This window comes from Durio zibethinus, chromosome 24 (assembly GCF_047325235.1).
Source record: "Durio zibethinus cultivar Kanyao isolate XHJ-2024 chromosome 24, ASM4732523v1, whole genome shotgun sequence".
In the NCBI taxonomy this organism is placed as follows: domain Eukaryota; kingdom Viridiplantae; phylum Streptophyta; class Magnoliopsida; order Malvales; family Malvaceae; genus Durio; species Durio zibethinus.
The window spans coordinates 3,306,017-3,322,912 of record NC_143185.1 but is presented as its reverse complement, the minus strand read 5'-3'; the positions used below and the strand labels follow the sequence as shown (position 1 = coordinate 3,322,912).

Below are 16,896 nucleotides of genomic sequence, written 5' to 3'. Positions count from 1 at the left end.
CTCAAAACCTCCTAAAAGTCTTAAGGACGCGTGTGAAAATTCTATTTGAAGCAATTTGTTCCCGAATGCCGCCTAGATGATGGGGTATTTAGGAAATTTTACTTCGTTAAGTCTTTTCACATGATTTCTTAATTCGCATTAATAATAGGATTAATAAATAAAAAGTATAATAGTAAATCGGGATCTTAAATATAAACAGTCGCACCTAAGCTTTGCCTAGATATTGGAGAGTCGGGGTGGTCTCATTATACTTAAGAATCCAACTTTTAAATGGCATTTCATTTTACATAACATTCATTGGCATACATAAGTTAACATATTATTATTAGTAATTATTGGCAGTATTTTGTCTTTAATTTTTAATTCCCTGTTTGATGATAAAATATTTTATAATAAAAAAGAATAATACTTAAAAAAGAGAATTTTGTGATATTATAAAATAAAATAAAAATAACATTCCGAAAGAAATAATTCTTGGTACCCTGTCTAGACGTTGGAGAGTCACTAACAATTATTTTCTATAAAAATTGTTTTTCATTTTAAAGATTATTGTATTAAATCTTAAGCGAAAAGAGTTATTTTAAATTCTGCCTAGATGTTGGAGAATTTTAAGATAATTTTTTAACTTAAAGATTTTCTCAATAGTTCTAAATAAAAATTTTTAGCAAAATTTTATTTTTCCAAATGAAGAGAATTAGTGTTAAATTTTAAATTAAAACTATTTTTATCCAACATCGAAAATAGCCCGTAATTAAATGATACCAATTTATAGGCGTTGTGGGGGTGCTAATCTTTTCTCACACATAATCGACTCTCGGACCTAACTTGATTTTTCGTAGACTGAAATTTATCTTTTTGATAAACTAAACCCGTTTTTATAGTTTTATTAAAAGGATAAATTTTTGGGTTATCAATCACATCCTAATAAAGATTGGTGGTGACTTTTTTCTTTTATTTTTCTCGATTTTAAAACTCATTTTACGTCTGACGATCCCAAAACCGTTACGACAACTTTTATATTTGAAAAAATACAACAAAAAGGAAAACGTCACTATGATTGTGAAGTCTTAGGTTCCAACAAGAGTGTTTCGAGAGTGGAAACAAAAAGGAAAAACAACACAAAATCAAAATTGCAGAAATATATTTAAATTTCATGGGTTGTTTGTAGAGTCTAGACCCATTTGGCCCACAAGAGATGAGATGATTAACAAAATTATCCAATTAATTTAAGATTAATAAATGCATTAAATTAATCAATAAATAAATAGCATGAAAATTGATGTGATCTTGGAGACAAATGATATCATCTAGTTAGGAAATTAAAAACACATGATTACACACAGTAGTAATTTATTAATGGGTTTGGTTAACGAATGTGTATAGACGTCGGTTAAAATTAATTAAATTATTATGTTTAAAAAATTTTACATTTAATTCTTTGTTTTTATTGAATTTAAGAAAAAACAATACATTAATTGTATTTTTTTTAAAATCTCACCTTAATCAGTGCTTAGTGTCATTGATTACCATTCTTTTTAATTGATAATAAAATTATTTAAATTTACACTAAAGTAAGTGAATTTTTCCCAATTAAATTGATTGTAGAAGCAAATACAACGGATTCTGCTCACGTGCAAGAAAAACAAAAAGAAAAATAAATAATGGTAAATATCACTTCAATTCTCAGAGAAAGTAAGCTATAGCATAAATTTCAACTGGTAAAGTTCACGTGGGATTTTGAGATCTTCATTTCTTGAGTGCTTGAATTAACCTGATCAGTTTTCCCTTTTCATTCCCAAAGTTTGTGAATAATCTTCTCCAAGATTCTTTTAACCAAGTTGACCTAACACCCACACATCAAACCTTTTATCTATATACCTCTTCATGGTTGGAACAAAAAATATCTGGCAACAAATCCTTTCATTGCCATGAATTGGGTAATCTTGCTTGTGGAGTAAAAACTATCAAAAACAGATCCATTTATTATTATAAATTTAAAATTTAATTTAGTTGGTTTATGTAATCATATTTAATAGGTTTGAGATTTAAATTTTAGTATATGTAATATTTACCTTATGCTTCTTTCCTACCATAAAAAAGAAAAACCAAAAGCACCATCAGAAAATGGTGTCTCAATAAAAATTTCATTGGCCATATCAAATGTAAGAAGAGTCTCCATATCAGTTGCATAAAGAATAACCTATTCTCCATTGGTTATAGCCCATGAATGATAAGACCCATTTAAGTAAACCTGAAAGTTTGGACAATGACCCTGGATTATTTTTTAATATAGGCATGTTTAGGAAGGTTTCTTCAGGAACCAGTGCTTATACTATGAACATCGACTGCAATGAAGGTTTCAACTTGTTAATGGCAGGGTTCCAAATGACAATATTATTATCACTCCAAAGGCAAGTTATGCCATTAATGCAAGAATCCTGAATATGAATGTACTGAGCATTTCTATCAAAGAAGTTCGGAATTACGTCGAGATGTTAAATTTTTCTGGCAATCTAGTTAGAATCTCAAATATTACATCATCAGTTAAATTGACAGTAAAAAAGATTCATCATCTTCGAATGTGCTTAACAGAAAAAAAAAAGAAAAAAAGAAAGTTGAAAAAATGGATTAATCTCTTCAATTATTTCCTTTCTATTTGTTACAATTATTTCAATACCATAATTCAATTTATAAAAAATAAATGTCAAAATAAATGATTAAAAATAAAAATGTGATATTCATCTAATTACATAAATAAATCTTTGAGTTTTTTGTTTTCATGTATAATAAAATTTAATTTGCTAATTTTACATAATTCATTGTATTTTATGATTATCTATTACAAAAAACTAATCTAACACTAACATGTCAAGCAACTGTGGTTGGTGCTAATTTAACTTTTGACTATCAACAAATCAATTTTGATAAAAAAAATAAAAATATAAGTAAAATCCATTTTAATAAAATGTTAAATAAAAATTTTGATCATTTCGATATTGAGACATATTTAATTTCTTTTGCTGTCTCAACATAATTGAGTAATTAATAGTACTTATAGAACTTCGTTAATTGATTAAAATTAACAAAAGAATTTAAATTTACCTTGATAAAATTTGTAAAGTTGCATCCTAATAAATTAAGTACAATTGTTAAGCTCTATGCTGCAAAACATGCCATTGCCACTGGTATCCAATAGTAATAAAACAACAGGAGCTAGTGTAATACTACATATAAATGAAAGTTGACGATCTTTTTGGCAGTTTGACCATGAACCTGGTTTTTTAAGGTAATTCAATATTTCAAAAAAGACACGAAAAATGTTGGATTATCATTATCTACTCCCCTCCATTTTGAATGCAACTTATCTTCAAAGAAAAAAAATTATTTTTATTTGATTTGTTTAGGTTTTTTTTTTTTCTGTTTTTGGTAATTTCTATAATTTATCATAATTCACAAGAATGCAAGTTCTAGTTTGCAGCAATTCTTGTTCATTAAACCTTAACAGAAACAACGGTAAGAGCCACTTGTTCATGGGTCGTCGCGAACTCTTGTCTGGATTATGTTCCACTTGCTCCCACAAAGGCATTGTTTCTCACAAACCCATTTCTATTGTAAGGTTAATTTTCACATTTCCTTCAATAGATTCTGCTAATCTTTTATACCCATTTAGCTTTTTAGATGTCTTTGCTTGGTGAAATTAATAAAGTTCATTTTTTTCTCTTGTTGCTCTTTTGATTTCTTTGCCTCATTTGAATGTGGGTGTAATTTTTTCTAGTACTTATGAGAGTATTTGTGCTTGTGTTTCATGTGTATGTATGTATATGTATGTATGTGTTTATATATGAATCAATTTATCCGTTTATATATACATAGAAGCATTATTATAATGTGAGTATGGGTGTATGTGTTTATCAATCTAAGCTTCATTATGTATGTGAGTTTATGTGTATTTGGTTATGCATGTATGTGTGCACGTATGAATGTCACTATATATAAATAAACGTGCGTTATATTCATATATATACATGCATATGTAAAATTATCAGTTTTTCTTTTATTGAACAAAGTGAATGCTAGTAGTAATGGCCAAGATTGGTAATTTATACACTTGTCATTGATGTTACAGAAAATGATTTCAACTTTCATTTTTTCTTCAGTTCTTTATGGAGTTATTATTATTATTATAATTTTTGTTGATTGATGCTTTTAGGTTGGTTAATGAACGAATGGTGGATTTGGGTGAAGTAATAATAGGCAAAAGTATTCCTTTTGCAACAAGGAGGGTGCTGCTAGAAAGTCTTTTTGCCTATTGGAGTTACCATTCTGCAAGGTTCTTATTAGGTCTGCACATTTCAGCTTTGGTTTCCCCTTTGCCACTTTAAGAACTTGATTCATATGAATTGATTTTGTTGGTCGATGAAATCTTCCTTGTTTTATTGATAAATTCATTTAACAGTTCGCATTATCATTGACAACTAAACTTACTAATGTAAATGAGTTGAAATCTTGTGTCATCTATTTGAATGCACTTGCCAGTAAAATTTATAGCAGTAGTAAACAGGCAACTACAGATTGGTGCACAGCTAAGCCTTTATTGTTTTTGGAAGGTGCAAAAAAGTGATAATTGGAAACCATGCTGTTGAAAGGATATGCTGTAGTTGGCCACTTCGACTGTCTTCGAGTTTAATGTTATTCTTTCCTTCTTACTATCTATGTACTTTTTAGCAATTTGCTTCTGATGATGGGATACATTGTGGATTTGCAGCTCAAGCATTGGAGGATCCATCAGTGACAGTTGAAGATGTAACTCCTGTTTTTCCTTCCGGAACTCTCTTCCCTTCTGAGGTTCATTTTCGATAAATCGTTGTTGTTTTGGAATTCTGTGATTAGTTTATAGTTCCGAGCTCTTCTGTACTGGTATTTACCAAGTGTTAAGCTTATACATAACAATTTGATAGGAAAAAACTGTCCAACTCTTTGAAAAGAATACATACTCTGTTGTCAACATTTTTTATATAACATTGCGTCCTCAACTTAATGTAACTGGTGCTGTTGAGGTATTTTTCTGATTTTCATTTGATCGATCATTGTCTGTAATCTTTTAATTCACAGAAGCAAGCTTATGACAGAGAAGGCTAAGAAACTCTTTATCTCTCTCCCTCTCCCTCATGCATACACTCAGAGCTGGTCATTAAGTATTTTGCTGCATTAACTTTAAAATGCTTTCATGCTTATTAACTCATCTAAGGGTGCTGCAACATTATGTTTACTGGCAGATTCCAAAAGAAAATGGTTCTGGTGTTGTCTGGAATCAAAAGGGACATATCGTGACAAATATCATGGTAAGAGCTAATAAATGAACCCAAAGTACTATATATTGATCAAGGACATCGAGAATTCCAGTAAACTATCTGTTTCCATAGCAGTTATCTCTCTGATGAATGCTAATACATGATTATTTAAGGAATCTCCATTACATGAGAATCCTAGTCGATGCCTAATTAAAACATCCCCCTATGTTATGGTAATCTGTAATCAGTGTCAGCTATATCAGATTAAGATTCTTCCTTTATATTTTTCTTCTATAAACTTTCTTCTCTCCTCTTTTGTTCCAGGTTAACTATTCTGTTTGGATGTTCAGTGATAGGTAATTCCCTCTCAAGAAATCCAAGTCCTGGGCAAAGTTGTTGCACAAGTTAATATCCTAGCATCAGAAGCGTGATATATGCAGTGCCCTTAGCCTTTGCTGGTAAATTGAGTTGCATTATCTGGTATTAAGTTTTGGACTGCTGCAGCTGTTTCTCTGATTGTTTAACTGCTGTTTTATGGGGTACAAAAGAATTTTTGGGGTAAGTTGATTGGTGCTGATCGCACTAAAGAACTTGCTGTTTTAAAGGTAAGTTTTCCTTTGATTTTCCCGTGTAAAGTACTGCCTGAACTGCATTATTGGTTGGTCTGATTATATTACAAGCTACACCAATATATGGTCACCTTTTTGTTAGACATATTCAATCATTTTGAAACTGGAAATTCAGATCTACAGTCTACACAAATAGACCATTGAATCTGGTTTAGTAGAATTTATATTACACCAAATTAATAAAAAAGGTATGTGTAACCATCTTTAATTGTTTACACAGATGTAAGCTGATCATAACTTGTGTATGTATGCATTCTCACATGGTTGCACATCAATTAAAAACTAGTCTATTCTCACAAGCGAAGTTATGCAGGTCTATTACATGTCTGAACTTCAATTGTTTATCGCTGAGTGTTTAATGAATAATTTTAACATAGAAACTGCAATTTCCTAAACAATGAGATGAAGAAAAATGGCTGTACTAACTTAAAATTAGAACAAATGCATAACTCCTTTGTACCAAAAAGGAAAAAAAAAATCTATGTTACCTGTAATAGCATAGGCTCGATCAATTTATCCATCAAGCCAATGCTGTTCTTATTGTGCATATACTCTATAATATGCTAATTTACTGAAAGTTTATGAGCAACTGGTTCTGATCTCTTCAACATGCTAGGTAGAAGCCTCTGAAGATTTTTTGAGGCCAATTAAGGTAGGGCAATCTTCTTATTTAAGAGTAGGACAGCAATGTCTAGCAATTGGAAATCCATTTGGTTTTGATCATACCCTTACCGTTGGAGTTATTAGTGAATTGAATCGAGACATTTTTAGTCAAACTGGAGTGACAATTGGTGGTGGAATTCAAATAGATGCAGCCATAAATCCAGGAAACAGGTTCACCAAATGATTTGTCTAATCCTCAGCGTCCTTCTCGAAATTTTAAAGTTAATTTCTTTAAACAAGTTCCTCACTGCTTGCTATTTCTTGGCTTTCTTTATTTGTTGCAGTGGAGATCCTCTGTTGGATTCAAAAGTAAACCTAATTGGGATTAATACAGCTATATTCACACAGACAGGTAAACCTAATTGGGATTAATACAGCTATATTCACACAGACAGGTCATTTTACATTCCGTCTTTTTGTTGCATATGTCATGTGCCATAATCTGAAACAAAATAGTTATGGAATATTGATTCTATCTTGATGAGAAGATATTTCATGATTCGATGTTTCCCTTGGCCAAAAATAATAGTAGTAATAAAAGCTAGCTGCTTCCTGTGTAATGCATTCTGATTTTGTTATTTGCATTTCAGGTGCATCTGCAGGTGTAGGATTTGCCATCCCGTTCTCCACAGTGCTGAAGATTGTTCCTCAGCTGATCCAGTTTGGCAAAGTAAGTTTCATTACTATTTATAAATCTAAGGTCAAGTTCTTGGTCTCCTCTTATTTTCTGATCTTTGCTATCCCCTTTTTGCCTCTTCTTCCCAATAAAGACCTTTTACTTTCACCTTCTCTGCATTTTAACCATCACTACAATCATAATGTTGCAATATTTGGGGATAAAAGGATGGGTGTTATTACTAAGAGTTGAGCATCTGAACAATTTTAACTTAATATTACCCTGAAGGAACAAGCTCTACTACTTCATATTTCATTGTTCATCCACTGTCAGGCTCTTCGAGCAGGTTGAATATTGAAATTGCTCCTGAGCTGATTGCTAATCAACTTAATGTTCGAAAAGGGGCCCTTATCCTTCAGGTATTCCAAATTTAGTTCGAACTTTGAAAGCGCAACCATCTTTTCAATAACTAAGAGATTTTATTCTGTCAATAAGCTGTTGCTTGTAGAATATTTAAAACTTTCTTACATTTACTACATGTTACTTTAGGTTCCTAGTAACAGTTTTGCAGCCAAGGCTGGGCTACTCCCCTCCAGCAGAGGTTTCGCTAGTAATATTATACTTGGTGATATCATCCTTGCAGTTGACAACAGGCCTATGTTGAAACTCCCATAATTTTTCAATTTCCCATGTTTTATGAAGCAGGATTATTAAACTTGTGGGAATATATGACATAGAGAGGAGCTGTTGAACACAAATGTTATCAGTTCATGTCTTCATTATAATCGTTTGATTCTTGATAATCTCCATTTTATTAAACTTGTGGGAATATATGGCAAACACGTTGTTAATTATAAACATGAAATTAGATCTGAGAGTTTGTGCATCTTATCATGTTTGTTTTGTATTTAACCTGTATAAAACAAAAAAGTTATTGTGTTGTAATTTTTATTGACATATTAAATATAAAATATTTTATTTATTATTTTTGTCAAACTCATAAATATTTTTATTAAAATTTTAAATTATAACAATTTTATTTTTATTAAATTATATTAATCATTATATTATATTTAAAATTGATATATCTAATAAGATTCTCTCAGCACTAGTAAATTGATTTATTATTTTTATAACATATATAAACAGAAATCATGCGGGCTTCATAAATCATAACTGACTATCAAGACAATTGGGCCAACGCAAAGGCTGCAAAACCCATTAAATTTCGAGTCACCGGACTCAAATCTGAGTGAGTCTAGCACCCCGAGTTCCTAACGTCTTCAGTTCCTCGGTAATTAATCCAAACTGACTCTGGATTTATGGTTTCCGGTGACTCTGGATTTTCCCTCCATTTCCTCTCTCTCACTCTGTCTCTCAATCCTCTCCAGGTAAGCTCCAGCAAATCCCCATTTTCTTGTTTCTTTAGTCTCCTTTTCTATTGTCACATTTTAACTCCTTTTAACTTATTGCAATTTCTGTGGCAAAAAAAAAAAAAAACTTTTGCAATTTCAAAGTTCGATTAACTTAGGAGGTTGGGTTTTTACTCTTTTATGTGGGTATTAAATGGGAAGAGGCTTGGCAACGTTTCTGTTTTGAATCTATACATCTAAGTGCAATGTTTGTAGAGTTAAGTTTATGTTATCCTTTCGATAATTTCATTCTTTTAGACAATTAGAAAACTGGGTTTTGGATAAAGACCCTTTTGTGCCATTTTTGGATGTGCCCAAATGAGAGTTTTCAACGAATTTGGTTGGTTTAGTTGGTAAATTTAGGAAATATGTAGATGCTAATGTGAGACCTTTTTCGTCTGTTGTTGAAAATGGGGATGATGATGGGGAGGATTGTGGAATGCGTGGTTCAAGAAGGAAAAGAAGTAGGAAGGGGAAGTATCTTGTGGATTCTGTAAAACATGTTGATTTTGATGGTGTCAAAGAGAATACGGGAGAAGATGGGATGGTGTTGATGGTTTTAATGAGAACGGTATGTGTGGTTTGAGACATATCACTAAATATGTAAAACATTTGGAGGAATCTTTAGGTTGTTGTAGTTGGAGAAATATTATTTCAATTTCTTTGTTTTGTTGTTGCTCTACATATCCTTTTTCACTTTTTTCTTGTTTGGCAGAGCTTGCTTATACGACGGTAGTAACTGAAAATGTGATGTTTATAGTTTTGGAGTATTGGCATTGGAAGTGTTGATTGGAAGGCATCCCAAAGACCTCTTTATCATTGTTGCCATCAAAGCTCCTTTTGGAAAACATAGTGTTAAATGATGTATTAGACCCTCGTCTATCACCTCCAACAAGTTATACAGTTGTCAAAGATATTGTTCTTATTGCAATACTAGCATTCGCATGCTTATCTATAGAACCAAAGTCATGACCAACCATGAGACAGGTCTCCACTGAGTTTTTTTGTCAGCCAAGGCATCTAGCAAAGCCTCTTGGAGAAATTTCATTGTTGCAACTCATGGATCCTGAAATAAATGTGGAAAGAAAAGGGTGCAAATGAATCATATTCTTCACAGCATGCATGCTGGCAATTAGGGTTCGATTGTTCTGCCATCTTAGATCTCATGTTGTAAATTGGAAAGAATTTGTTGTTTCTTTCTGCTTTTTTTCCCCTTTAACTATCATTCATTGTGATTACTAATATTTTAGTATCATAAAATCAAAGATTTCAATTTTCAAAAGTTTGTTCTATATTATTCCAACATCATCATTGACTTACCATAATTGTGTAAGAGCATAAACATGAATGATGAGCTTCAATTTTAAATTGAAAAGAATTATTTGTTTCTTCATGCTTTTTTTTTTTTTGTGCATTTTTTCTTGCCTCTTTGTCATTATTCATTGCGTTTGGCAATATTGTAGTATCATAAAATCAATTTTCAATTTTCAGGAGTTTGGACTATATTATACCAAGACCATCTCATATATTATCATTGGCTTAATTACCAGAATTGTGTGAGAGCATAAGCATTTCTATCAAGATGGTTTAAATGGTATTATCAAAAAACTTTTTTCCATGATTATAATAATTAATTTTAAATCAATTAAAGCTAAGGTATAATAGAGAATTGTTAAAATAAATTATCCATCCTCTTATTATTAGTTAATTTTAGGTTGAATTCCCATCATAAAATTTTCTACCTATGGAGAGGAAGTGAGATTCAAAGCGGAGAATTGGATAAGGTAGAAATCTTAGAATTTTCTTTGCAATTAATGTATAGAAAACATGAAAGGCGAGACCTTTAGTAATCAGTTTTCTTTCTTTCTAAAGTCTAGAAGTAGGAAAAATAAAAGGTTGGGAAGCACAGAAGAACATGCACCAAAATACAGGAAAAATAAATTTTTTTAAGAGAAAAATTAAATAAATATTGTTCTTTGTCTATACCATCAACGAAAAAATTCTCCAATTTGGTTCAATGGATTCTATTTTCCATTGCAAGTCAATGGACGTGAAAGACACGTAAGATTTGCTATTACTGAGAAGGAGTTTGTATTATCACTTATTCGTAGAATATAGAACATTTCAAAGCTTAGAAGTCATCACATTTACTATGATCCTTTGCATGGGCTTGTCTCATTTGAAAGATAAAACACTTCAATGAAAGATAGAAAAGACTTTGACTCTGAAAATTGGCTAATTTTTATTATTATTCTTTTATTTTGTTTAGTTTGGGTAAGACTTGAACTCTTAATGTTTTCATGTAGCAGAATAAAATCCACTTTTTTTGTTTTTTTAAATTTTAATACAATTTTCAATTATCCAAAAAAGAGGACAATTAATAGAAACAATGTCTAAAACATTTTGAAAGATAAAATTTTCGGTTTTTATATAACATTTTATCTGTGGAATTTACCAACAGCTTATTGTACATAGAATGAAATTGGTAACGTTCCAGCTATAAAAAAATACATGCAAATTGAAGAAATTGTATGGTGGAGAAGAAAGCGCAAGTACATATTGTCCTTTCTTTGAACTTTCTTTGCAATAATATTATTAATCAGTTAGAAAAGGAGACTTTAAGTTAACATCCAAGCAAAAGCTAGTCCACATTGGATCCTTTTCTAATTTACTGTTAGCTTTTAGAGATAGAAAACATGAAAAATGTGGCTGTTTCTTGCACTCGTCTGAACACAATGCTACAATGTGTGAAATGATCTTGTTTACTTGGCTGCTATGGAAGACGGAAATTCTCCAATTTGATCCAACGTGTTTTCTTTTCCATTTGAAATGAATACTAGTCAATGAACATGTACTCCTGATCAATGGAAAACATATGAAAAATGTGGCTGTTACAGGTACATGTTTTTGCTTCCTTGGTAAGGAGAAAAAAAAAAAAAAAAGAAAGAATGAAAGAAATAAAAGAGTAGCATGCCTTAAAAATTAGGAATAGCAATGGGATGAGATGGATGCATTTTCTCACGCTGAATCTGATTTGATATTTTAATTGTTTTACTTGAATATACTCTATCTTGATATGTTGTTATTATTTTTGACATTCAATCTCAACTTGAAAAATATGTGTAACTTGCATTTGATTCGATTGATTCAAGATTTAATTTAGTATAATTTTTATAAAAAATCATTTTTAATATAAATTGCATCTTAATTATATATATATAAACTTTAATTTATGGCTGAAAACAATAGAAAACAAAGAACTGTTGAAGTATTAAAATCAAAGAGAGGATTGAGTGTTTTAGATTGGTAAAGATACTTTAAAGATTAGCTAGCAACGGGGAAAGATACTTGTCTTCTTCAAGTCATCTAAACACGGTATTGCAAGTCTATGCAACCTATTGCTGGGAAAATGCATTATTCGTATTTATAATTCCATGACATCTACAGAACAATCAATGACAACAATTGACTAACAAAAAGTAGAAGAAGACCCTGACTACTCCATCTTCATATAAATTCATTAGTCTCTGGAAATCATAACATGCTACAACTGAACCTTTACCAGATATTCAAGCTAAATAGACATGGCCTCATCCTTAACCAATTCCATTTTTCTAGGGGTGTTGTGGAGTGCCATCCTTCTTTCCTTTGCTACAACCCTGTTAGCAGCAGTATCTTCACTCGAATCAGAAGCTGTGGCTTTGCTAGAGAGTGGCTGGTGGAGTAGCTATAGCAACAATATTTCTCAACGTTGCAAGTGGCACGGTATTTCATGCAACAATGCAGGAAGCATCACCGAAATTAACCCATCTGCTAACGTGATTCAGGTTGGTGATAGATTTGGAAAATTGAATTTCTCTTCATTTCCAAATCTTGTCCTTCTTGATCTTAGCGATCGGAAACTTGGTGGAAATATCCCGCCTCAGATAGGTGGTCTATCCGCATTGAAGTACCTTAACTTGTCCTATTGTGGGTTATCTGGTGAGTTACCTTCTTCCCTAGGAAACCTAACCCAATTAGAGTTTCTTGACATTTCTTATAATGATAACATTAATGGTTCCATCCCTCCACAACTAGGGAATTTGAAAAACCTGGTTAGTTTAAATTTGAGTTGGAATCAGTTTGCTGGTGTAATCCCTTTTGATTTGGGTCAATTAACCAATCTCAAATCTCTGCTTCTCAGGGTCAACAATATTGATGGATCTATTCCATCAGAAATTGGATATCTGACAAATTTGATTGATTTGGATTTCTCGGGCAACATGCTTGTTGGTTTAATACCTTTTACTCTGTATCAATTAACCAATTTGGCAACTTTGTACCTTCATAGTAACCAACTTGAAGGCTCCATACCTCCAAATGTTGAAAATTTGAAGAACCTCAGAGTTTTAAGCATCTATGATAATAGATTTACTGGTCTTATTCCTCTAGCTTTATGTCGTTTAACAAAATTGGAAATAGTTTACCTTTTAGAAAATGAAATCAATGGTTCCATTCCTTCAGAAATAGGAAAGCTTAACAACCTCAAATATTTATTTTTCAATAATAACAACCTCACTGGCCCAATCCCTTCTTCTATTGGTAATTTATCAAAATTGCTATATCTGTACCTTGGCTCAAATCTTCTGGAAGGTCCTGTACCAAAACAAATTGGTAATTTAGAAGCACTCAGGGTCTTGCACCTCTCCCAAAACAAATTGAGTGGTTCAATCCCTTCTTCTATTTGTAATTTATCAAAATTGAAAGCATTGTACCTTGATTCAAATCTTTTAGAAGGTCCTATACCAAAAGAAATTGGGAATTTAGAAGCACTCAAGGTCTTGGACCTCTCCCAAAACAAATTGAGTGGATCCATACCGGTTCAACTTGGTAATTGCAAAAATTTGTCAACACTGGATGTCAGTTACAATAACCTCTCGGGTATTGTTCCTTTGTATATTGCTAAGTTGACAAACAATTCCTTGATTACTTATAAAGGTGATGGCGATTGTTACTTTATAAATGACAAGGCGTTTGATGGCAACAAGGATTTATCACACTACGCCTGTCCCCCACAGACCAAGAGCGGTCGAACTCCTTACTACATAAAAATAGCCCTCCCCATTGTCATATCCTCTGTTTTTCTTATTCTGGGGTGTCTGTTATTGTCTCGGTTTAAGGCTAAGAAAAACCAAGTTGGCCCACTAACAACAAAAAATGGGGATTTGTGCTGCTCAATATGGAACTACGATGGGAAGATAGCATATGAAGACATTATTGCAGCAACAGAAGATTTTGATATTCGATATTGCATTGGAACTGGGGGTTATGGAAGTGTTTACAAAGCACAACTACCTTGTGGTAAAATAGTTGCTTTAAAAAAACTTCATCGCCTTGAAGCTGAGGATCCGGGTTTCGACAAGAGTTTCAGGAATGAGGTGAAAATTTTGTCTGAAATTCGACATCGAAATATTGTGAAGCTTCATGGATATTGTCTACACCGGCGGTGCATGTTTCTGATATATGAATACATGGAAAGAGGAAGCTTGTTCTGGGTCCTAAGTAATGATGATGAAGTTGTAGAGTTGGATTGGATAAAAAGAGTTGAGATCATCAAATCCGTTTCTCATGCCTTGTCTTACTTGCATCATGATTGCACCCCTCCAATTGTTCATCGAGACATTTCAAGTAACAATATTCTGCTAAACTCAAGCTTGGAGGCTTTTGTGGCTGATTTTGGAACTGCTAGAATGCTACATCTTGATTCATCGAATCTGACTGTTCTTGCTGGTACATATGGCTATATAGCCCCAGGTATTTTTTTTTTCATTTTATACTACTTTATTGGCTTCAAAATAAATTTACAATTGAACAAATAATTAAGAGTAATTAATTGTTATGCTTACATTAATAAGTAGTATGTTAAGTTTGTGGATCATGATTATTAATCCTCATTTAATAAACATCTAATAACTATATATTTTTATGAACAACATTAATATATAATAAATTTTACTTCTAAAATGCAATTTTAAATATAAAAACCATAAGGCAATTTAATAAAGAAATTCTCAAACTCTTTTACCAATAATATAATCAAACAGATTTATTTGATTATGACCGTGATATATGTAACATCATAAAAAGAAGTAATTATTGCTTGATTAGTTGCATCACTAGAAAATTGTATAGGTTAAATATTTAATCATCAATTAAAACAAACCATTAATTAATTATTAAAAAATTATATAATCTAGCTCTAATTTTCTAGCCATATAATTAAGAAAAATTAATTTGTAAGCACATCTTCAAAAAGTATATGAAGCATCTAAGATTAAAGGGATGAAAATTTTTTGGACTATAGTATTAAATATTCAATAGTAATTAATTGTAAATAATAAGTAAAATATTATTGTGAATTAATTTTTTATTATTTTCTGTTATTTTATAATTTTTCATGCATATAATTTGTGTATGCAGAAGTTGCCTACACAATGGTTGTGACCGAAAAATGTGATGTGTATAGCTTTGGAATTTTGGCGTTGGAAACATTAATGGGAAAGCATCCTGGAGATCTCTTGTCATCACCATCTTCTTTGCAAAATACCAAGCTAATTGATGTGTTAGACAAACGTCTACCACCCCCAACAAACCAACTGGTTGCACAGAATATTGTTCAGGCCGCTACACTGGCATTGGCATGCTTAAATCCGCTACCAAAGTCCCGACCAATGATGGAAGAAGTGTCCAAAAAGTTTGTTTCTTCCCAAAAATCCTTGGGGATTCCTCTCCGAATAATTACTTTATCACAACTTGTGAACCATGAAATGCATATTGAAGGCAAGAGAGAAACTTGTCATGTTTAATTAAAGCTACTTGTTTATAACTAATTTCATTTGTAATTCATTGTGACACAACACAAGAATGTGCCTCAAAGAGAGATAGCTGGTTCCATGGGAAATAATTAGAAACCAGCCACTGTCTTGCTCTTTCTGTTTCCCATGCTTGAATTTATTTTGTTCAAAATTACTGGTTGTTATATTCTATGACATAAATCAACTTAATGAAGGTCTCAGGTCTTAAAGATAGATTTTCCATAATTACGGTTGTTATTTGATGTTATCTAATCTGTTTATTTCTTTTTAGATATCTAATTGTTAAAATTAGATAAAAAAATTAGGTAATTAAATTCGATAATTTTTATTTTGTGTAGGTATGTTTATTCTCCATCAGACCCCTTGCCATCCCTTCTTTTTTAAACTAAAATGCTTTCCTTCGCCACCTTTTCGAAAATATACCACAGCCATTGCCAGAGGACTGAGATTTTCGTATCTCTGTAGAAAATTCAACCTCATTTGGATGCACGCAGCGAAAATGCATTCTGGACTTATAGTTACTAGGGAATGAGTCTTGCAGACAGAAAGTATAAAAGATGAGAAATTTCGCAGAAAGATTTGCAACGAAGGATGAGAAAATAGAAATAACCCATTTGAAGTAAAGACTGGGCAAAAGTAGAACTGTACTGAAAATGTTAATCTGATCCTTTGCATGTGCCTATCCTGTTTGAAAGATACACCACTTCAAATAAAGATAGAAAAGAGACTTAGACTCCCGAAATACACGTCTTTAAACTGTTCCACAAAAGACCGAGTCTTAGACTCCCGAAATACACGTCTTTAAACTGTTCCACAAAAGACCGAGTCTTAGACTCCCGAAGTTAACGTCCTTAAATTGTTCCACGAAAGACCGAGTCATTGGCATGATCGAGGATCAACATCCTTATACTAAACTCTATAGGGAAGGACTGGAAGCCAAGGCAAATTCAGGTTCTTCCTCCTTGATAATGAGGGTCAGAAAAGGAGGGGTGAGACTGAGACCATATGAAAGATGTTTACCGGTTTAATAATTTTTTTGTTAAATTTATAATGTCTTCTAATGTATAAGTCTGAGAACTCGCCCATTAGACTCAAAGTATGTAATCGTCATTATTTTTAATTAGGTGTGATTAAATACTTAAATAAATCTATTCTTTTTTAAAGAAATTTTAAAATTGATTAAAAATGCCTAAAAATAATAGATTTTGATCTACTAATCAAATGATTAAGTTCAAAAATTTAATTTCGCGTGAAGAAAGGTTTAACACTCCTACAACAACCATCTAAAATATGATATCAAATAATTTTAAATCATCCTAAAATGTCTTGACTAAATGGTCTTTCTATTTTTTAATTTTACATGCTTTAATTTTAGGGTAAACTCCACATATATCCCCTATGGTATTCGACTTTCTCACTTACACTCTTGTA

At 31.8% G+C, this 16,896-nt stretch overlaps 1 protein-coding gene and 2 long non-coding RNA genes across 6 annotated transcripts; all 3 read left to right on the top strand.

Moving 5' to 3' along the window:
- Positions 1 to 6,296: 6,296 nt before the first annotated feature.
- On the top strand, positions 6,297 to 8,019 carry LOC111315970 (uncharacterized). Of its 3 annotated transcripts, XR_016333105.1 has the most exons (4): positions 6,297 to 6,572; positions 6,668 to 6,935; positions 7,174 to 7,618; positions 7,749 to 8,019. It is a non-coding gene; the product is annotated as an uncharacterized LOC111315970 (long non-coding RNA). The 3 variants fall into 3 exon arrangements; XR_016333103.1 differs by having other exon boundaries at positions 6,297 to 6,935; XR_016333104.1 differs by having other exon boundaries at positions 6,297 to 6,978.
- A 367-nt stretch (positions 8,020 to 8,386) lies between these two features.
- Positions 8,387 to 9,893, top strand: LOC149511843 (uncharacterized). The gene is made up of 2 exons (XR_016333102.1): positions 8,387 to 8,590; positions 9,327 to 9,893. It is a non-coding gene; the product is annotated as an uncharacterized LOC149511843 (long non-coding RNA).
- Positions 9,894 to 12,023: 2,130 nt separating this feature from the next.
- On the top strand, positions 12,024 to 15,658 carry LOC111316686 (MDIS1-interacting receptor like kinase 2-like). 2 transcript variants are annotated; one of them, XM_089753878.1, is made up of 3 exons: positions 12,454 to 12,592; positions 12,795 to 14,404; positions 15,071 to 15,658. In XM_089753878.1, the coding sequence occupies exons 2-3, from the start codon at positions 12,874 to 12,876 to the stop codon at positions 15,454 to 15,456; spliced, it is 1,917 nt and encodes a 638-aa protein (XP_089610004.1). In that variant the 5' UTR covers positions 12,454 to 12,592; positions 12,795 to 12,873; the 3' UTR covers positions 15,457 to 15,658. The 2 variants fall into 2 exon arrangements, with proteins under 2 accessions (XP_022774483.2, XP_089610004.1); XM_022918748.2 differs by having other exon boundaries at positions 12,024 to 14,404.
- The last annotated feature ends 1,238 nt before the right edge of the window (positions 15,659 to 16,896 follow it).

Bases quoted from the DNA above. Each gene is read 5' to 3' on its own strand.
- LOC111316686 (XM_022918748.2), top strand. From the start codon at position 12,196: ATGGCCTCATCCTTAACCAATTCCATTTTTCTAGGGGTGTTGTGGAGT. The intron at 14,405-15,070 runs GTATTTTTTTTT...TTGTGTATGCAG, and splicing joins ATATGGCTATATAGCCCCAG to AAGTTGCCTACACAATGGTT.